At 44.1% G+C, this 22,746-nt stretch overlaps 1 protein-coding gene across 2 annotated transcripts in view; it reads left to right on the forward strand.

Annotated features, from left to right (window-relative positions):
- Nucleotides 1–15,842, forward strand: part of HSD17B2 (hydroxysteroid 17-beta dehydrogenase 2) — a 29,572-nt gene extending 13,730 nt beyond the window's left edge. For both annotated transcript variants that reach the window (XM_032766133.2, XM_032766132.2), the window contains 4 exons: nt 6,875–7,087; nt 8,079–8,264; nt 13,402–13,539; nt 14,971–15,842. In XM_032766133.2, the coding sequence (XP_032622024.1) occupies nt 6,875–7,087; nt 8,079–8,264; nt 13,402–13,539; nt 14,971–15,329 (896 nt within the window). In that variant the 3' untranslated portion in view covers nt 15,330–15,842. The remainder of the gene's footprint in view (nt 1–6,874; nt 7,088–8,078; nt 8,265–13,401; nt 13,540–14,970) is intronic.
- Nucleotides 15,843–22,746: the final 6,904 nt, after the last annotated feature.

Here is a 22,746-nt window from a genome sequence, read left to right on the forward strand (position 1 = left end):
AGGAGAGACCCAGGAGGTGAAGACGTGTGAGCTTCTTGCCCTGAACAAGTCTGCTCCAAGGGAGAGGAGGCTCCCAAAGTCCTGACTGGCTTTGTGGGGAGCAGTTCCAGAGCATCGCCCGGGGACTCCGTGACACCCTGGTTTGGCTTCCGCTTCAGATTTTCCACATACTGGCAGCAGATGGCATCCTTCAGGATCCTCTCCAGCATGGTTCTAACTTTCAGAGTGAGGATTGTGTGGTTTGTGTTCTTCACTTGTGGCACCAGGACTTCCAACTCCTGGTGTTCCTCACACCACATCCAGCAGCAGCAGATATGATTCTCCAGTTATTGCGTAGCATTGCTGGCACAAGTCCAGAGCGAAGCAAAGTCTCCCCTGTCTCTTCCAAATTTGCCTTCCAGCCAGCTGTTCAGGTAGGTGGCAACATCTTGATTGGAGGGGGTCACTTTCTGTGATGTTCCTCACTATGGTGTCCGGGCATGTCAGAAGGCATAAAACGTAAGTGATCAGTGCAACGTTGCACAGATCATCGATTCGAGGGATGGCATCGCCCTGCCTGTGTGAGATGTACACCAGTTTATTGCTGGCTTTCTGGGGAAGAAACATCTACTTCTTCACCAGCTGCCTGATGGCTGGTGCTGAGATGTTGGTATGCTTGCCTGGCCTTGAGGAAGATCATGGGTTCACACTGGATCTGAAAAGACATTGCCTGGACTGAGTCCCTTCTACAGCTGTTGATATGCAGAGATGCACACTCTCTAGCACTGAAGTGGAGTCCCATTCAGTTGGCAGCCTGGCTGGTGATGTCGAGCATTTGTTGGAGATACTCAGGGTTGTCTGCAGTCAGGACCAGATTGTCTGCATAGGCCAGGATATTCACGCTGTTGCCATATAGGTGGAAACCGCCTAGCCTGCTGGAGATGGCTTGAATGAGTGACTCCATGGCTAAGTTGAAAACAATGTGGCTAAGGGGACAACCTTGCTTCACGCCACTATGGATAGGAATTTCAGGCATCTGTCCTTCGATGGAGTGGATGGTGGTGGTGCAGCCTTCATAAAGTTCTGGTATCAGCTGAAGAAAGTTTTCAAACATCGCAAACTCTCTCAGCATGGCAAAAATATGCTGGTGGGGCATTAATCCAAAAGCATTATCCAGGTCGAGCCACGCTATGACATATTGCCTCTGTGCCCTCCTGGCTGTGTGGATGGCAGTCTGAAGGACAAAGTTGTGTTTGTAGCAGCCTTCACATGACATGAAACCTTTCTGGATGGAGCTGATGGCTCCTCCGTTCACTGACCAGTCTGTGATCCTAGCTGCGAGGCAGTTGGCATAAAGCTTGTACATGGTGGAGCCGAGAGAGATGGGTCTCCAGTTGCTGGGGTTGTCTTGCTCGCCTTTCTTGTAGAAGAAAACAAAGAAAGAAGAAGTGGGACCGCTAAACACTGAGGATGGAATGGAGGTTAAGGATAATCTAGGCATGGCCCAATATCTAAATATTTTGCCTGAGTCTTTAATGAGGCTAATGAGGAGCTTAGGGATAATGGCAGGATGACAAATGGGAATGAGGATATGGAGGTAGATATTACCACATCCGAGGTAGAAGCCAAACTCAAACAGCTTAATGGGACTAAATCAGGGGGCCAAGACAATCTTCATCCAAGAATATTAAAGGAACTGGCACATGATATTGCAAGCCCATTAGCAAGATTTTTTAATGAATCAGTAAACTCAGAGGTTTTACCGTATGATTGGAGAATTGCTAACATAGTTCCTGTTTTTAAGAAAGGGAAAAAAAACGATCTTGGTAACTATAGGCCTGTTAGTTTGACATCTGTAGTATGCAAGGTCTTGGAAAAATTTTTGAAGGAAAAAGTAATTAAGGATATTGAGGTCAATGGTAATTGGGACAAAATACAACATGGTTTTACAAAAGGAGATCGTGCCAAACCAACCTGATCTCCTTCTTTGAGAAGGTAATAGATTTTTTAGACAAACAAAGGAAATGCAGTGGATCTAATTTACTCTTCCCAAAATTTCAGTAAGGCATTTGATACGGTTCCACATGGGGATTATTAGTTTAAATTGGAAAAAGATGGGGATCAATATGAAAATTGAAAGGTGGATAAGGAACTGGTTAAAGGGAGACTACAACGGGTTACTGAAAGGTGAACTGTCAGGCTGGAAGGAGGTAAAACTAGTGGAGTTCCTCAGGGATTCTGTTTTGGGACCAATCTTATTTAATCTTTTTTTATTACTGAACCTTGGCACAAAAAGTGGGAATGTGCTAATAAAGTTTGCGGATGACACAAAGCTGGGAGGTATTGCAACACAGAGAAGGACCTTTGGGATATCATACAGGAAGATCTGGATGACCTTGTAAAACTGGATTAAAGTAATAGGATAGGATGAAATTCAATAGTGAAAAGTGCAAGGTCATGCATTTAGGGAATTAGAATTTTTAAGTTAAACTTGGGGGACCATCAGTTGGAAGTTGTCATAAGTAGAAGGTAAGGGTTAATTTTTTCTTTACCTGTAAGGGTTGGATCACAGGATGAATCAAGCACCTGACCAGAGGACCAATCAGAAACGTTGGATTTTTTTTTTAAAGTCTGGGAGGGAAAGTAATCAGGGGGTCTTTTGTTTTCTCCGGCTATGGATTGAAACAGCTTTTCTGCTAACTCCAATCTTCTTTCTTCAATATTCTACTATCAGTGTGTGAGTACAAAGGAAACCAAGCAATAGGCTGTTCCCTGTTATGTGTGGTTGTATTTACAGGTGTAATTGCTGGACTGGTTTAAATTGGCTATTTTTTGAATCAGACTGGCCTGGTATTCCTAATTCTTATAAGCAAGAGAAAAATTGACATCTTAAATGCAGTGGGTTATATTTTTCTGTATTTCTTTTTTTTATAAAGTTTTCTTTTAAAAACCTGGTTGAGGTTTTTGTTTTTTTCTGGTGAGGCTACAGGAAAGGGGGGGTGGAAAATCTCTTTATGTTAGCTTTACTAGGTTTGAATGCATCGCCTCAGGGGATGGGGTGATTTCCCTCTTTGTTTTGCCTTCAAGGAGTTAAGTACTGCATCGCCCAGGCTCACCCAGGGAGGGAAGCTGGGGAGCATATATGAAAGGAGACAAGGGGGAGGAGCTTGTTTTCCCATTTGAGATAGGGAGACCCAGGGGTTCTGGGTCTTGGGGGTCCCCCAGGGAACTGTTGGGGTGGAGGGGTGACCAGGAGCCCTAAAATCCTGGTTTTGGCAGCGAGATCAGAGCCAAGCTGGGTATAAGCTTGGGGAGAGTTTCATGTTAAGCCCCCAAATTTTGGATGCTAAGGTCCAGATTTGGGACAGAGGATGACACAAAGCTGGGAGGTATTGCTAAACAGAGAAGGACCGGGATATCATCATACAGGAAGATCTGGATGACTTGTAAACTGGAGTAATAGTAATAGGATGAAATTTAATAGTGAAAGTGCAGTCATGCATTTTAGGGATTAATAATAAGAATTTGGTTATAAATTGGGGACACATCAGTTGGAAGTAACAGAGGAGAGAAGGACCTTGGAGTATTGGTTGATCACAGGATGACTATGAGCCGCCAATGTGATATGGGCCTGTTAAAAAAGCTAATGCGGTTTTGGGATGCATCAGGTGAGGTATTTCCAGTAAAGATAAGGAGGTGTTAGTACCGTTATACAAGGCACTGGTGAGACCTCATCTGGAATACTGTGTGCAGTTCTGGTCTCCCATGTTTAAGAAGGATGAATTCAAACTGGAACAGGTACAGAGAAGGGCTACTAGGATGATCCGAGGAATGGAAAACCTGTCTTATGAAAGGAGACTCAAAGAGCTTGGCTTGTTTAGCCTAACCAAAAGAAGGCTGAGGGGAGATATGATTGCTCTTATAAATATATCAGAGGGATAATATCAGGGAGGGAGAGGAATTATTTAAGCTTAGTACCAATGTGGACACAAGAACAAATGGATATAAACTGGACACTAGGAAGTTTAGACTTGAAATTAGATGAAGGTTTCTAACCATTAGAGGAGTGAAGTTCTGGAACAGCCTTCCAAGGGGAGTAGTGGGGGCAAAAGACATATCTGGCTTCAAGACTAAGCTTGATAAGTTTAGGAGGGGGTGGTATGATGGGATAGCCTAATTTTGGCAATTAATTGATCTTTGATTATTAGCAGGTAAATATGCCCAATGGTCTGTGATGGGATGTTAGATGGGGTGGGATCTGAGTTACTACAGATAATTCTTTCCTGGGTGAGTTTTGCCCACATGCTCAGGGTTTAACTGATGGCCATATTTGGGGTTGGGAAGGAATTTTCATCCAGGGAAGATTGGCCGAGGTCCTGGAGGTTTTTCACCTTCCTCTGCAGCATGGGGCACAGGTCACTTGCTGGAGGATTCTCTGCACTTTGAGGTCTTTAAACCAAGATTTGAGGACTTCAATAACTCAGACATAGGTTAGGGGTTTGTTACAGGAGTGGGTGGGTGAGATTCTGTGGCCTGCGTTATGCAGGAGGTCACATTATATGACCATAATGGTCCCTTCTGACCTTAAATCTATGAATCTATGAGATAAGCACCATCATACATTTCTTCCAGCAGCTGGGAGTAAGGCAGAACTGTTTGCATTTGTTGAAAAGTGCAGTTAATACCAGGCAGCCGAGGTCTCATTTTTTCAGGATGTTCTAGTAATTGCCATCTTTTCCTGGGGCTGTTTTTGGTCTTTGTAAGTCTGGCCTCTACTTCCCATGAAGTAAAGTCTTGTTCCAGGTCCTCTGCACAGTCAATGTGGGGTAGAGTGTGAAGACACTCCCGGACACTGCGCATCATTCTGAGCTACATGGTCAAACACCCCCTTGAAGTATGAGAATGGTCTCTCTGACAGGATTGCGCAGCAGGATCTGGGCCCATCGAGGATTTCTTTCATAGTCTTAGGGGGATTTGACCGCTAGAGCTTCTGGATCCTGGATGCTGCTGCTAGGTTGTAGCCGTGACTGATGTTCCTTCTCCCGGCTTCTCTCCTGTGGTGGTGGTGGTTGTTATGTCTCCACGCAGGAACTTTGTGCGCAGTCGTTGTGTTCTCCTGAGTTCCCTTTCTCCCAGATACGATTTCTGCAAACAGGTTTTTAGTGAGTCTGTCTACAAGGAGGTCAGTGTCATCGAAGGAGGCCGTCCTCACCAGCTCCTCTATCCAAGCGGCTTGCCATGGTGTGGTAGCCCTTGCCGAAGGCTACTGCTCCTCTGGCTGCTCAATCTCCATAGACTCAGGATGGGAAATTGCTGTGGGATTAGCTTGTTACCTATTTTCCTACCTGTGTTGAGTACTCCATTCGGCCGGATCTTGAGGCATGATCTCCGGAAGGAGGGCAGTGTCTTCCCTTACAGATTTTAGGGCAGCACTTATCCTCCTGCACCCAAACTGCCTCCCAGATCCTGCACCCCATATTCCCTCCTGCACTCCAACCCCCTGCACCCAGCATCCAAGCTCCATCCCAGAGCCCGTACCCCCTCCTGCACCCAAAACTTCATCCCAGAGCCTCAGGCAGGTGTGTGTGTGTAGGAGGGGGGTAGGACTTGGACCCACTCTGGGCGCCACCAAAAATTATACAAACCTGCCATCCCTACTGTAGGAACCGCCTCCGCAGCTCTGATTGGCTGCGGTTCCCCGTTCCCTGCCAATGGGAGCTGCTGAGTCAGCGCTTGGGGTGGGGGCAGCACACATAGACCCCCCTGGCCCTGCCTCCACCTTGAAGCCACAGCTGGACATACTGGACGCTTCTGGGAGTGGCAGGGAGCCAAGGCATGTAGGAAGCCTGCCTTAGCTCTGCTACACTGCCAGACTTTTAGCAGCCTAAAATCTCACAGATTGGCTTCAGTAGATTAGATTTGTTATCAATAAATGTAATTAAATGTCAATGTCACAGCACACACACAAACCAGTGAAAAATACTTTCATCAATAACCACAATCTGCAGAGAGGTAAAGTTCGAAAAATGCTGCTTGAGAACTTAGAGTTTGCTTGAAGGATAATTGCTTTGTATATTTTGACATGTGATGTTGACGGTTTGCATTTGAAAGGTTATAAAGATGTAGCTTTTTGAATCTCTGTGGACACTGTCATTAAATAATTGTCTGAACCACAGAATTTCCAGCGACTGTGAGAACTTAAACGGATTCAAAATCTAAAAAAATTCTTAGAAATGAACATCTGTTACCCATCAAATTATAAAAAAAATAATAATTGAATTCTGCCAGCCCTACTTATATTACGTATTAAACACCGATGCACTAAGGGACCAATTTTCTAAGGATCCTTTACCTGGCCTCCATTTGGCTGTATGCATGTATGTGTGGTTTTCCCAGCAGTCATTTTACATTATCGTATCATTCTTAATAGATGATGAAGAGCTGGGTGAAAGTTTTCAGTCAACTTTTTCCCCAAACCACGCAGATTTGAGTTGACCCAAAATATGTCAGTAATTTGTGTCAAATTCACTGATTGTTTTATGGTAAAAACCAAATAAATTAAAACCCCAATATGAAATGTTTTACTTTGAAATTAGCTTCATTTTATCTTAATTTTATTTTGAAAGATTAAAAACAATACCTCAAACAAAACCAAACATTTCTTTTAGGGTCGAACAAAATGTTTCATTTGACTCAGGCAAATGTTTTTTAATGTTTTGGTTCAATGAAAATTAAAAAAAAAATTATTTCAGACCGACTCAAAACAATTATTTTTCCGGAACAGTCAGTGAACCAAAAAAACTAACAACAGCAACAAATATTCTTACAGCTGTTTAGGAAGAAGTCTTTGTATTTTATTTTGCCTAAGGTGGCTTTCTCATTTTGGTGCTTTCAGGGAGTGATTCCGGGTTTGGACATGCATTGGCAAAGTACCTCGATAATTTAGGATTTGTTGTATTTGCTGGTGTCTTAAATAAAAAAGGAGCTGGGGCTGAAGAATTAAAAAGAAGCTGTTCCCAGAGACTGTGTGTCCTACAGCTGGATATAACCAGTTCTGCACAAATTAAGGAAGCCTATCTTAAAATTTCGGAGATGGTGCAAAATACAGGTATGGTTTCTATGACGTTTAGTGGGGTGGTGTGCATATACCTCTTGCAAGGGGCTTCCATTGCATCACTGTTTGAAAATGTGTCTGTGTGTGTGCGCGTGTGCATGTGTTCTGCATTTCCCACCCCACCTCTGTACCACTAAGGATATCTATATTGCTATATTGATGAGACTTTTGCTTTATGGAGCACTCCAAAAACAGGATCCTTATAAAAAGACACTAGTTACAAGTGGCTAGTAGGCTGAGAGGAGGAAAGGTGCAATGTAGGCACGTGTACCCAGGGGTGAAAGTAAGGTGGTAAGGGTCGATATGGCGTACTGGTAAAAAGTGGCCGCTGGTACTGGCTGCCAGTACCGCCCCTACTATCTTACTTTAAAGTGCTGCTGCTTTTGCACCCCCCATCGGCAGCCCTGCCGTGTCCTTAGCGGCAGTGCCGCCGATGGGGGAGCACAAAAGGGGCAGCGATGTTAAAGTGCTGCTGCAGCAAAGGACCCTGCTTAAAGCACAGCCCCAGCAGCGCTTTATCATCACTGCCTCTTTTGCCCCCCTCAGGCTGCCAACAGGGGAGGAGGGAGAAAAGGAGCAGCTGCCTCAGGGCTGCCGATTTAAAAGGACCTGTGGCTCCGGATGCTGCTGCGGTAGCGGCAGCAGTGGCCAGAGCCCCGGGCCCTTTATATCACCGCTGGAGCCCCAGGAGGTGCGGTCCAGGCAGTCTGGAAGGGCTGGCAGGGGGATGCTGACCTCCAGCCCCTCCCCTTCTGCCTGAGACCCCACCCCTTCCGGGGGAAGTCAGCCCCTGTACTGGTAAGTTTTCAATTTTACTTTCACCCCTGTATGTACCTACAATTACACGGCATCCTAACTTTGTTTTTGGCTGGGCCATTCAGACTAGAAGCTGTGCTTTCTCTTTGTTAGGGAAATTATATTTACTTAACCTTCTTTGGCAGCAGGGACTCTGTAACAGCAGCGTACATTTCCTTCTCTTCCTCAGGGTTATGGGGTGTCGTCAACAACGCTGGAATCCTGGGGTTTCCTGCAGATGGAGAGCTGCTGCCCATGAGTGTTTACAAGCAGTGTATGGATGTGAATTTCTTTGGGCATGTAGAGGTGACCAAAATGTTCTTACCGTTACTTCGGAAATCCAAAGGAAGGCTAATTAATATCTCTAGTATGGCAGGTGAGTTAAACTGAAGTTCCAAGTTGATGGTGCTGTACCAATAATTATTTAGAATTTACCTGATGTAAATATTGAACAGGGTTTTAGTCAATACATCTCTGTTTGCTAATTCTCAGAAGTCCATATCTGCTTATTATTTCATTATCTATAGGCCTCTGTAATAAAACATCTATTTTGTCCAGTGACTACCTCCAGTAACCAACCCCTAACGAAGAAGAGTTTTATAGGGATAAAAACAGTAGTATCGTAGAGAAATTCACTCTTGTTCCATAGAAACAAATATAATAATGTAGCAAGCCTAGATCTGGACGTGATAGGTGGAAAATCCCCAACAGGAGAACAAGGAAATCAGGTGTTGGCAGGGGCACAAATGTAGGTACTGGAACTAGGGATGTAAAGGGGTGCTGCAGGACCCCTGGCTTGAGGTGGTTTCTATCATATGCAGGGTTTACAGTTTAGTTCAATGGCTCTTAGCACCCCTAAAAGTTGTTCCAGCACCCCATGGCATAGGTGCCAATTCCATTGGTACTCCAGGGCTGGAGCACCCACAGGGAAAATATGGTGGGTGCAGAGCACCCACCGGCAGCTCCCCACCCCGCTTCCCCACCCCAGCTTACCTCCATCTCCACCTCGTCCCCTGAGCAGGCCGCCGTGTCCTGCTTCTTCCCTGTCCCTCACGGCGCTTGCGCCGTGAAACAGCTGTTTCGCGCGGCAAGTCTGGGAGGGATGGGGTGGGAGAGGAGGAACGCGGTGTGCTTGGGGAAGAGGTGGGGCCAGGGCAGGGATTTGGGGAGGGATCCAATGGGGCATTGAGGAGGCAGAGTCAGGGCGGGGCCGGGGGGCACGAGCACTTACCAGCATCAACAAAAGTTGGCGCCTGTCCCCATGGCACATATAAACGTGAGGAACTCACAGAGCAACACAGCAGGAAGCTTTGGGCAGGAGCGAGGGACAAGCTTTCGTAGTAGGGGTTTTCTGTCTAATTGTGGGACCAACCATGGTCCTTGAAAACTAGCTGACCTGGAAAGGGAGAGCAGAGCCATGATTCTATAGAGGAAGGATCCTGGGCACCAAATCCAAAGAACTCTCCAGGGTGGTGAGGAAACTGAGGCAGGGAAATGTGTATTGGGATGTTTATGATTTTTGTCTAGATCTGTGTACCCCTCTTGTTAAATAAAGAGTACGTGTGTTTACAGTCAGGTGCAGAGTGTGTGTGTCTGTTGGGTTTCACTTGTGTGCCACTGAACAGTTAGACCCCGAGTGCCCCCATAGGTGGAGTTCTGGGATAGGGTGTATGTGTCAGACCCAGACCAGTGGGGTACAGGAGTCTGGTCCTATTGGCATCCCAGGGGTGGGCGGGCGTACAGGAGTCTGGTAGAGGGCAAAATATACTGGTCACTGGATGAGTAATTTTCTGTTCCCCGAGTGACCAGAGCAGGGGCTGCACTAGAGTAATCAGGAACCTGCTAGAACCAATTAAGACAGACAGGCTGATTAGATCACCTGCAGCCAGTCAAGGCAGGCTAATCAGGGCACCTGGGTTTAAAAACGAGCTCACTCCAGTCAGGCTAGGAGGAGCCAGAGGAGAGGAAGTGCTGAGGAGCTGGGAGCAAGAGGCACAAGGAGCTGAGAGTGAGAGGGTGTGCTGCTGGAGGACTAAGGAGTACAAGCGTTATCAGACACCAGGAGGAAGGTCCTGTGGTGAGGATAAAGAAGGTGTTTGGAGGATGCCATGGGGAAGTAGCCCAGGGAGTTGTAGCTGTCATGCAGCTGTTACAAGAGGCACTATAGACAGCTGCAATCCACAGGGCCCTGGGCTGGAACCCGGAATAGAGGGTGGGCCTGGGTTCCCCCTAAACCTCCCAACTCCTGATCAGACACAGGAGGAGTTGATCCAGACTGTGGGGAAGATCACTGAGGACCCATCAAGGTAGAAGAGGAACTTTGTCACAGTGTATTAAGCTATGGAGAACTCTGAGAGGTCAGTATTAGTCTCAGGGACTAGGCAACTGGACTGCAGTTTCCCAGCTCTCTGAAAAGGCTGCTAGACAGAAGATCTGCCCAGGAGTGTGCCTAGGGACCCCAGCCACAGGCAGTCCCCTGGAATTATATTTGGGAACTTGAAAAGGTAGTTCAGTATATTGTCCCCTGGTAAGGAAAAACATCATTTGGTGTCGTTGTCATTTCTAGATTCTCTTCTATATTTCAGTCTTCATTAGATAAAAGCAACTCTATTCCCTGTGGAAAGGTAGTGTCATCCCAATCCTTCTAAGGAACCCTCTGAATTAGTTTAGACACACTGGGCTTAAAGAACACAGTGGGTCCAATGAGGTGGTCCCCAAACACAACACAACTGATAAGTGTCCATTCAGGAGGGTTCTGTGTGTGACAGTGTTGAAGTCCACTCATGCAGAACAGCCTGTTAACAATTTACGGCCTGAAATATCTATTTTTTTTTAAATAGAAAAGATTTCAATTCACGTTGAGGGATGTATTTTTATCCCAGCCTCCATGTTTGCAAATGCATTTTTGTAGGCACAGTTATTTGTTACAGAAGAGCCAAATTTTTGCGTGTAAAGTGGTACTCGAGAACCCACAATGGGGCTATCATCCACCTCACTAGTTTGAGCAATGACTGTTGGCTTATGCAAATTTTAAATGCATTGGTATAAATTTGGAGATGATGTGACGTAATAAGGGATCTGTCTTTCAACTAGCTGGCTCCCACTGAAGTGTATGGCAAATTCTCATTGGCTCCGGTACAAGCAAACTCAGGTGCCCATACTCTGGGTGAAATCCTGGCCCTATGGAAGTTAATGAGAATTTTGCCATTCATTTTGATGGATCCAGGATTTCACCCTTTTTTGTGCGTGTGGCTCCACCTGACTTAGTTACCCAAAAATTAAGTACTCCCTCAGCAAGCCAATGAAAAAAGTCACATTTCTGTGCAATGATGGACTTATCTCCAGGTGATGTTTTCATATATATGAGATCTTACAATTTTACAGTGAAGGAAACAGTGTATAGAGCATTTTAAAACTGACTTTTCTAATTTGGGTGATCGCCTGGAGACAGGAGCAATAATTCAGGGGTGCTTTTGGTCACAGATGCTTTACTTATAAATATTTACATGGCTGCATTTATACCCTGACCAGTTCTGGTAAATGTATGCCTATATTAAAGGGGTGCGCATTCTTTTGGTAAAACATTAGCAGAACAGTTAGGGAAGTCGCATTAAGCAGTCTGTCCTTGCCTGTGCTTGGTTTGGGGAAGGGTGCACTTTAACTAGAGTTAAGGTTAGACTGACCTCAAAGGAAAGGAATGTTGTCAGTTTAAGGAAGAAGGAGTTAATCTCAATTCAGATTATACAGATGACAATAAGTAATTGACTGGACTGTTTTACAAACAAAGACTCTCAGCTTGTATTTGAGGCTAACCTGTGTCTTTGGTCATTGCAGTAAGAAACTGCTTGTTGTAATTGTTTACCTATTGAGAGACCTGTCTAGGAAGGGGAGATCCTATGTCCTAGTGCATTTTCTCCCTGTTGTATTTGCTAAACAGAATAAAGTATCTGACTCTGCTGCACCCAAACAAAAAGCGAGAACTGAGTTTTTCTCCGACAATTACAATGCATTTCATTATGTGTGTCTTATTCTGAGCATGTACTGCAAGTACCAGCGAGACTAACCGTGGGTACATCCGGGGGTTGGGCTTGATGACCTTTTGGAAGAGTATTCTGATCTGACACAGGGGGTTCTATACTCTCCTGCAGCCATTGTCTTCTTCATTGTAAAATCATGGCCTTTGAAGAGTTAAGTTCCATGCGAGAATTGGTTGAAAATTTTCTGTCAAAAGGAAAATTTTCACAGAAAAATTTAGTTTTCTAAAATTTTTCAGTTTTCAAAAACTGAAAGTTCTGAAAAACTGGAAACCCCCCCCAATTTTGTTAAAAATGAAAATTTCTAATTGCTTTTGGAGTATTTCAAGAAAATTCTTGTTGTTTTCCAGCTCTTCCATTATGCAGTATGCTGTTGCATTTTCTTGAACCTAAGGAAGGCTAGTTGGATTGAAATAGAGCAATGCATTCTGGGACCTGTGACTTTGCTTCTGTTATATCTGTTCCCTTTTATACAACATAATTGTGACCTTTGAGCTCTCGGCACTTTACTGATGTGGTTTTTAGTTGGACGAAGTTTGATTTGGCCTAACAGATTTCTCCTAGCTCCAGTCTCACCTTTTTCAAGCAGGTGTTAAAAACAGATGGAGAATCTACAGCCAGTATATGAGGTGGCTTTATAAGGCCTAGTCTATACTACATGGTTATGTTGCCATAAGCTGCCTTGCGTTGACCTACCTGTGGAAGTGTCTTCAGTTAAATTTGACTCCTGATGATGTCAGTGCTTCTCTAAGCCGATTTAGTAACACCACCTCCCCGAGCAGTGTAGAGAGATAGAGTAATTAGGATGATGCAGTGTCAGTGTAGACGCTGTGTTGCTTACATTCACTGTTACTGGCCTCCGGGAGCCATCCCACACTGCCTCACACACTGACACTATAATTGATACAAGTGCTCATGGTGAGGACATGCATTGCTGACATAAGGAGCCAAATGTGGACATGTACAAGCGATTTAGTAACTGTGGTAGCTTTATGCTGACGTAAGTTAAGTCGTCATAATTCTGTGGTGTAGACATGACCTAAGACTGGAATTGAGACTGTGTAACTGACAGGGACTTCAAATCCTCTGCCTTTATTCACCTATTAAAAACAACAGAACAAAACACCATTGCTTAATTATTAACACTATCTAACATGTTCTCTGTGTGATTTCCCTTTCTGAACATAACTGCAATTGTGATTCTCTAGATTGTATCCCAAAATGCAATACAGTTTACGCTCTCTATGTTTAAAGGTGGCCAGGTGTGACTCTGATTGCAGCTGCTTTGAGCTACTGCTGATGTAAGATTTTTTTGTGCCAGAAAAAAATGAGTCCCACGACGTCTTGTCTTTAAACTCAGTGAGAGCTGCATAATTTTGGGTTATGCTATGATCTTTCTTTTATATTACTGAAGTAAAGTTTCAGTTGCCCAGAAAGCACTGGAGTCAAACTTTATCATGGTTTATATTGCTCCTGTAGGAGGCATTCCGATGACAAGGTTTGCCGCATATGGTGCATCAAAAGCAGCTCTGTCCATGTTTTCTGGAGTAATGAGGCAGGAGCTTGCCAAATGGGGAATTAAAGTTGCTGCAGTTCATCCAGCCGGCTTCAAAACATGTAGGTATTTGACATTTCAGCTACTTCTCCTTCCTTTCTTCAGATTATTCCCTATAGACCAACATCCTCAAGTAAAAGTCATTGAATGATTCTCAGCAGTTACGGTTACTTCCTATCTTTCACTTTCATTACTCAAATTAAGATCCAGCTTTCTTAAGGGAATTAAAAATACCCCACCAACCGTCCCTTACATAGGTAGTGAGTGATTTTTTGCTTCCAAGCAGCCAACCTTTAGGCAATGATTTTATCAAGGGATGATTGAAAACCTTAGTTTGCCTTTCCCGATTAATAGAATGTAGTGAATGACTAGCAGCAGCATGTCTAAATGTTTGTCAGTCATTCCTGATGGGGGAGGCAATCATTTCTTCTCTTTGCTTTTACCTGTCTTGCCAAAAATAAAAAGCAGACTTCAGTGTGGGTTTGACTTGATTACGGAAGCCACAAGAACTAATTAAGAACTTCAAATCTGGGAAAAATCTTCAAATAATAGGAAAAATTGCATGCTACACTGTTCTAATTCTCTTTATGAAACAGTTTTCCTGTGTAATGGGTTCCATCTGCATAATGGGTGGCCTGGTGCATTGTTTCAAGATGCTATTCATTTTTACTGTGTAACTGAGGCTCCTATCTTTTTAATCTCTACTACTCACAATCCAATAGCTCTATCAACTCTAAATCCTTCTTCTCTCCATGCTGTTAGAGAGGAAAACCAGGCTTCTACAGAATTCCTTTCCATGTCACAAAAGTTGCAAGTCACAGAAGAGATTTCAAGCATTCAGTGGAGACTGAAGTAGTGGTATCTAGCTAGCTAGCTTAAGTACTTGGAGAATGGGCCCTACAGAACACAGTTGAGGGCCTGTAGAAGCGCATTATGAGGACGCCCGCATTCCCAGTCTCTGTGGATGTGCTTGTTCTGGTGATGAAAATGGAAGGGGTGAGTTTCCAGTGCTATCTATCCAGCACCTTTTATTAGCACTAAAAATTGTGTTTACAAAGACATTAAAAAGCAAAGAGAATTTTCTTTATCTATAAACCCCCGTTACACGTTCCACAGAAAATAACTTGGAATGGCCTTACTGAGAGAGTTTTTCTTAAGGGACAGGGCTCTAAAATTTCCTGGCTCTTCCTCTGTGTTTAGATATGGTTTACGGTAGCAAAGTACAAGCTTGATAGCAAAGATGAAAAAGGAGTGAAGTCCCTCAATCCATACTTTAGAGTAGGCTGTCCTGTCCTGTTCTAGCTGAAACGTAGCAATACTTTTGTTATATTTTTAAGAACTTCAGGCTTACCATCAAATAATGAAACTTTTCAATGCAGTTTAGATGTGCAGAACAAGATATGGAGGAAAAAAGACCCAATGTAATTATTTACCAGTTGAACTGGATTGTCAAGTTAATGTACAAAGCCCAGGGACTTTACTTTTTATTCCAGGCATACAAGGTACATCTGAGTTGTGGGCTAAGCAAGAAAAGCATCTTCTGGAGAATCTCACACCAGACGTGAAGAAAGATTATGGTGAAGACTACATTGAAGCACTCAAAAATTTCCTCCTGCACATGCCAATTCATTGTGAGCCTGACCTCTCTCCAGTACTATATGATGTTCTCCATGCTTTATTGGCAAAGAGTCCACATGGTTTATATACTCCAGGCAAAAGTGCTTACCTAGCTCTTTGTATCTTTTGCTATTTTCCTCCCTGGCTTTATGATTTTTATATTGGTAAGATGCAAAGTGACAAAAGTGTACCCAGAGCTTTAAGGGCATCAGAGGCCAAAAACAAGAACACGTAGGCAGATTGTGGAATTCTGTTAGCATTTTAAATTACACCAGGAGAACAGGGAAAGGTTTTATGTGAAGACACCGTTTGCTACATTGCAATTTATTGGGGCCCTTTGCTCGTCAAATTGCATTCCAGCTGCTGGGCAATTGGGGCTGAGGTTAATCTTGAAGCTTGGTGTATTTTAGGTCTTGTTTACACTACGGGGGAGATTGATCTAAATTATGCAACTTCAGCTATGTGAATAACGTAGCTGAAGTTGACGTACTTAGATCTACTTACCGTGGGGTCCACACTATGCGATATCAACCACACTTGCAGAGGTCTAGCTTCTTGACAAGTTTTAAAAGACTTCATTTTATTTGAGTGCCAAAGAAAGTACTTTGTTTAAGTACTTGGGGATCAAATGCTTCTCATATATGGGATAACTCAATCATGGTCAAATAAGTTTTACTTTAAAACGTCTCTCTTTGGGTTCAGAACATGTATGAAAAAGTTTTCGAGGCCTAAAAATTAAAGTGGAAATGTTGTTAAAAACACCTTCAACATTTGTACATGTTCACTGGCAAGTGAGATTTTTGATTTTCAAAAGACTCTGTGTCTGTGTGACGCTGATTTTCACTGAACACCAAGTGATGAAGTAAGAATAACAACTTTTAGAGCCAAGGCTGTTTTTAGCAGGCCCATAAGTGCTTCCTTGATGCATGGATTTTCAAAAGACAATAAATGACCTAAGAGTGTAAGTCCTACTGAAAGTCCAACATGTGACCAAGGACCAGATTTTTAAAGGTATTTAGGTGCCTGGTCAGATTGTCAAAAGCATCTCAGCATGCACCACTCAATTAAATCAATGAGTTTTAGGCAATTAGATGTTTTGGAAAAAAAAACCTTGGCACCTAAATACCTTTTAAAAAAGCTGCTGCTACCTCACATAGAAGCACCAGTCCTGTTGAAAATCAAACATGTGACTGTTATTCATGGGAAAAATCAATTGGCTTTTTGCTCCTAAATTATCTGATTACCTAACACACCTAGGAACAGTAGCACATAAATCAGTTAGGCTCTTTCAAAACTCCCATGCACGAACGATAAGTAGCTTCCAGCCTATCACATAAGCCTTCTAAGCACAACCCTAATTACAATAGTTTTTACTTTTGCCCTGTTACTTCACTTTATTCATACACACATTTAATCTCAGGTTTGCACTTGTGATACATGGTATTATTTATTTGCATAGCATGGGTGGTGTGCTAGCTGTTTTACAGACAGGCCTAAGGATTTTATTTCCCCCTGAAGGATCAAAAATAGCTGGGTGGGATAGATGGCCCTTGGAGCGGATTTTCGTGTTGTGTAGTGAAGCAAACTGGACAGGGTTATACTTGACATTGTTGATAAAAACATGGCTCTGGAGCTGCCTGTACCATCAACAGCACATTCTCACGAAGAAAAGTAAAAAAATGACAGACTGGGGGAAATGGGGGGTGAGGAAGGAATACTACAGCCCAGACCCCTCTTCTTGCCTACTGAATCTCATTGTTAATGCAGTGACAAACACCAAGCAAAGGAAGCAACTGATACCTAAAGGGATCATGGTTTGATCCATTGAAGCCAACATAAAGATGTCAGTTGATCTCAGTGGACTTTGGATTAGGCTCATTTCTGTCACAACAGAAAGATATAACTAAATCGAATACATAGCCCAGTCGGTGCTTGTTTTAGAAATCTGTCTTCTTCCCAGACACTTGGGTCAGAAAGGTGTGAAGTCAGCCTGATTTCTCTTACAGTTTCTTGCTTTGCAACTGATTGGTAGTCACTGAACTTCCAAATTTGGGTTTACTCTGTCATTAGAGCTGTTTCCAACATACTCTCTATGTAGCTGGCCTTTTAAACAACAATTTCCACCCTTAAAATGATCATTTTGGTTGTGTAAGTTACAACACCCTTGCTTGAGTATTCAGACACGGACAAGGCCTAACAGCCAAACTTTGGGCAACTCTAAGTGATGGATAAACAAGTGAGTAACTGATTAATCATATAATACCAGTAAAAGAGAAATGAGAATTAGAATTACCAAGTGCCATAGGAAGATTCTTGAAAAGATAGCCTTCAACTGGCTCACGCCACCATGTTCTCACCTTTGTGGAGCGAATAACAACAGCGAATAGTCACGCAATTAATTTACACATAATTATCACTAGCAGAATCAATCTCTACTGGCATGAGATAACCACATTACCTGGAAATGACATTTTTCTGGTCACTCATGCATGGGAGCTTGCAAATAACTTCAGGGCACAGTTTGATAAAAAGCCAACCTACGCTCTGACTATCTATAAATGTCTGAATATTCTTCAGAGCAATATGACTGACACCAGTGCAAAATGTGATAGCTGCTATGACTAGTATCTTGACCATGCTGTGACTCACAAAAGCGAGCTCTGTGATTAAATTGTGGCTAGGCAAAAACAGCTAGAATATAGAACAGGAAACCAATACAGGGAGCTTGACTCTCCCAACTGCAAGATTGGTTGGAGGAAAAATATGTAAAAGAACCAAAATGTAAGTAATAACATACCATACTATGATTTTGACTTTCCAGGGAAGTTTATCATAGCTACACCAAACCCAGTGGGTGAAATCCTGCCGCCACTGAATTCACAAGCCTCCATTGATTTCAATAGTGTCATGATTTCACCCAGGGTCTGTGTATAGAGAAACTCATCTGGCTGTCTGCCCTCTAGTGTAATAAACCATTTGTAGACAAAGTAATTTCCAGCTATTAGGATAGCAATGGTCTGTTAACACTCCTGCCTTACTGCCTGTTCACATCCTTAAGCTATATATATATAATTACACTTTGTGGATGCAACTGTTTACTCAGTTGGGTAGTGTCCGGAAAGCATTCATTTGAAACACCTGCCTAATTACTGAAATAAAATACTTCTAAGACTCCTGGGAAACCTGCAGCCCTAAAGACACTGTCTGGAACTGGTAAAAGAAGCTTGGTGGCCTTTCTTATGTTTCTTCCATACCAGTGAGAACCAGGTGCATTCGAACCAGAATGGTCCTGTTAATATTTTTGCTGACATTTAACCAGTTCCACTGATTCAAGCTGGTTCTAACAAACACACATATATGCAGTATGTCTGCATGACAACAGTGTATTTCAAAATGACTGCATTTTGGAGCCTATCAAAGGAACAGTGAATTAGGAAGAATGCCTAGGGCCTTGCTTGTGTCTATTATAGTTTAAACGGGATTAATGTGGAAGTTGCCTTGGGTCAGTGCAGCTCTGCTGATTTCCAGCAGCTCAGGGTCTGCCCCTCACAGTTGGAAAGCAGTTTCTGGGCGAACTCCTGGCCTCATTGAAAGCAATAGAAAAAACTTCCATGGCTGCAGAGGGGCCAGAATGTCACCCTCAGTCATAGAATCATAGAAATGTTTGACTGGAATGGAGCTCCAGTGGGCTGCTACTTCAACTCCCCCTGCTCTGAGGAAAGACCAGGTAAACCTAGGCATATATATATAAACCTAGGCATCCCTGAATGGCAGAGACAGATGAAGGGGACCTAGCCCCCACCCCTTCTGCTTGTGGTCCCGCTCCTGTTCCACCCCTTCCGCCTGTGGCCCTGCCCACAGCCCCACCCCTTTCTGCCTCTTCCCCAGGAACCTGCTCCTGCTCCACCCATTCTGCCCCTCCCCCCTGCAGCTGCGCAACCCGTTTGCTTCTCTCTGCCCCCACCCCCCTGCAACCCCAAGACCAAGCTACACAGAGGAGAAAGAGCTCCTCGCTCCTCCAGTCCCAGGGCCACAGCGACGGTCCAGATACTGGGGCTTCTCCTGCTCTGCCTGCCTGGCACTTCTGCCAGGGATGGGGTCGGGCATGGGTGTGTCTCCTGCCACCCTGCGGCTTCTGCTGGGAATGAAGTCGAGACACTGGTAGGGTTGCGGGCCGTTGGGGGCTTCCCCTCACCCCGGGCTTCTGCTAGGGACAGGGTTGGGGGGCACTGAGGGGGCTTCCCTGTCCTGCAGCATCTGCTCGGGCAGGGTTGGGGGCAGCTGATGGGGGGGGGGACTTCCCCATCCTGTGGTGTCTGCTGGGGATGAGGGCCATGAGGGGGCTTCCCAGGGTGGGGTTATGCTGGGGGAGCTTTCCCTGCCATCTTGCAGCTTCTGCCAGGGACAGGGTCAGGGGCGACTGGGGGCGGGGGGACTTCCCCCATTCCATGGCTTCTGCTCCACCCCACGGTTGGCGGGGCAGCTGGGGAGGGGCTTCCCTTGTCCCACAACTTCTGCTGGGGAAGGGGATCAGAGCACGAGGATTTCCCCAGCCACAGTTGCTGGGGCTCTGGGCTTCTGCCACCCAGCAGTGGATTTTTTTTTCCAGGGCTTCCCAGTTGGCTGGGGCCTTGGGTCCAGGGTCAGCCATCCCAGTGACTAATCCACCACTGCTGACCGATGTTTGTCCAACCTGTTCTTGAAAAATCTCCAGTGATGAGGATTCCACAACCTCCCTTAAGAAGCTGTTCCAGTGTTTAACTTTCTTATATCGTTATACAGCTTCTAGGTTAATATCTAATCTAAATCTCCCTTGTTGCAGCTTAAGTTGCTTACTACTTGTCCTATGGTCAGTGGATATGGAGACCAATGGGTCTTTGTCCTCTTTATAAAAGCCCTTAACATGTCTGAAGAGTTATCAGGGTCTCCCTGAGTCTTCTTTTCTCAAGACTAAACATGCCCAGTTTTTTTTAACCTCTCCTCATAAGTCAGGTTTTTTTCAAAACCTTTAATCATTTTGTTCCTCTCTGGACTCACTCCAATTTGGCCACATCTTAAAGTGTGGACCCTAGGACTGGACCTAGTACTCAAGCTGAGGACTTACCTGTACTGTGTGGAGTGGGACAGTTACCTCTTGTGTCTTACAAATGACACTCCTCTTAATATACGCCAGAATATGAGGCTTTGTTGCAACTGCATCACATTATTGACTCCACTATAACCCCTAGAGCCTTTTCAGCAGTACTACCACCTTGCTAGTTATGTACTTGTATGTTTGACTTTTCCTTTCTAAGTATACTACTTTGCATTTGTCTTTATAGCTTTTCATCTTGTACACTTCAGAGTCATTTGTCAAGGTCATTTTGAATTCTAATCCTGACCTCTAAAGTGCTCGCAATGCCCCATCCCAGCTTAGTGTCACAGTCATATCCAACCTCAAACACTTTCAGACTCAGTCTTGTGTGTGTGTGGGGGGGAAATCACATTTCAAAGGTAATAATATTATATTTCCAAAACTTGGAAAAACAATAATAAGCACATTTCATCTTGATAATAAGAGTGCCAAAAACACACTGAAGGTAGCTTTCTGTGGTAAAAATGTTCAACACGCTTATATTCCAATGTATCTCAGAGTGAAACTCGACTGCACCCTCTCCTTCCATAATCATCTTGAGAAGGTAGCTGCAAAGATAAAAACAAGAGCCAACAGAATCCAGAAACTAGCAGGTACTACCTGGGGTGCGTTAGCACCAGTGTTGCGGAAATTTGCAATAGCATTTTAATATTCAGTAGCTGAATATTGTGCACAGGTATGGCGCAGATGCAGCCATACACGAGTTGTGGATACACAGCTAAATAGTGATGCAGTGCATCACAGGACCCCTTAAGTTGACTCCAACACCATGGCTACCTGTCCAGTCTAACATCGCTCCCTCACCGATATGCCAAACTGCTGCAAGATTCCACGACGCTCAGTGAATCTAGGAAAACATGTCTTCCTATTCACCAAGACCTTGACAATGCCCCCTGCAACTTCTTAAGTCCCGCAAGCCTTTCTAGGAATATCCGTTTAGCCTCATGCCATCAGGCTATGATCTGAAGGAGACCTGGAAAACAGATTGGGCTAAACAAGACTTAAAAAACAAGCACCTTGTGCCAGATCCCATGCAGAAGCTTCCTTGGTTTGACCTTCCATGGCCATCTTGGTCAAATCTCAACTGAATTCGACCAGCCATGGTAGATTCAGATATCTAATGCACAAATGGAAAAATCAAGGACTCCCCGGTATGCACGTGTGGGTCCCCATGACAGACCATTGAACATATCACTACCTACTGCCCAATGTATAAATATGAAAGAGGCATCATTGGCAATAATTTGCTACTTCTCTGAATATGTACGCCACTTAGCACACATCAACTTCAGGTGATGTGGTTGCTGCGGTTAGGCACCGCCTGCGAAAGAACATTATCTTCTCTCTCTCCTCTCTCCTTCTGCTCACTCCAAACCACCACACATAACACAACACACAACAACAATGAGGCACACACGTTGATCACACACACACACACACCACCCACAACAACAACCACACACATGTCACACCCACACACACACACCACACACACACACACACACACACACACACACACACACACAGTCTGTTAAATTTTCATGGCTCATGCCTCATTTGCAGGAAGATAAGCCCCTGGGCATGTCAAAGAGTCTCAAAGCATGTCAACACTCATTTAGCAAAAGTCAGTCCAGAACTTGTCTGCAATGTGTTTTTCCTCTTAGCTGCTGCACCTTTAATCAGTGGTATGGTAGTAATAACAGCACCTGACATTTTACGAGGTACATAGTGAAACTCAACTCATGGATACACCCATGTGCAGCAGACCTGACCAAGATGATGTAAATATGTTTCTAAGAATTTTTCAGTGTGTCATTCTGATGTGTGACAAGCTGTGGGACCCTTCTTAGGAATTGAACAGATGAAAAGTCTGCCCTGGTTCCTGTCAATTGTGTATCTCCACAATGGGAGACCCTAGTGTAGACAGGCAAAGCTGCTATTTGCATTAGTAGAGGCTGCTTCTGCTTGAAAAGAGGATAAACCCCATTGATATAAATGGCAGCTGTGCCCATCTACACTGGTGTTTGTATTTGTGCAGCAATACTGAAGGCTGGAATTGGAGCAACTCCCAGGGTAGTTGAGGTCTCTGTCTTCTTGAGTCAACTAAACTGGTTGTTCTCTTAGATCTGCCATGCAGTGCTGGCTAGAAGGGAATTTAAAAAATGACAGGCAGTGACCAAGCAAAAGGAGACTAATTCATCCCCAGCTGTATTCAACAGACTTGCATCAGGGATAGATTTGTCCCAAGCAGTGCCTATATCCCCAAGGACATGGCACTTTCCTATATACAGAATGAAACCTTTCTTGGATGCCAAAAGAGATGGGAAACAGCTTTTCTGCATGAGTTATTGCAGCCGACGGTAGTTCAAAAGGCATTTAAGGCAGCAAAAATGCAGGATAATCTCACAGAGACGTTTAGGGTGAAACTGTAGTGTGAAATGTCCTCTAAAATATGGAGAGTGTTACACAGATGGATGGATATACTGAAACAAAAATTGAACATTGTTAGGCGAAAAGT

This window comes from Chelonoidis abingdonii, chromosome 19, assembly GCF_003597395.2.
Source record: "Chelonoidis abingdonii isolate Lonesome George chromosome 19, CheloAbing_2.0, whole genome shotgun sequence".
Lineage (NCBI taxonomy): Eukaryota > Metazoa > Chordata > Testudines > Testudinidae > Chelonoidis > Chelonoidis abingdonii.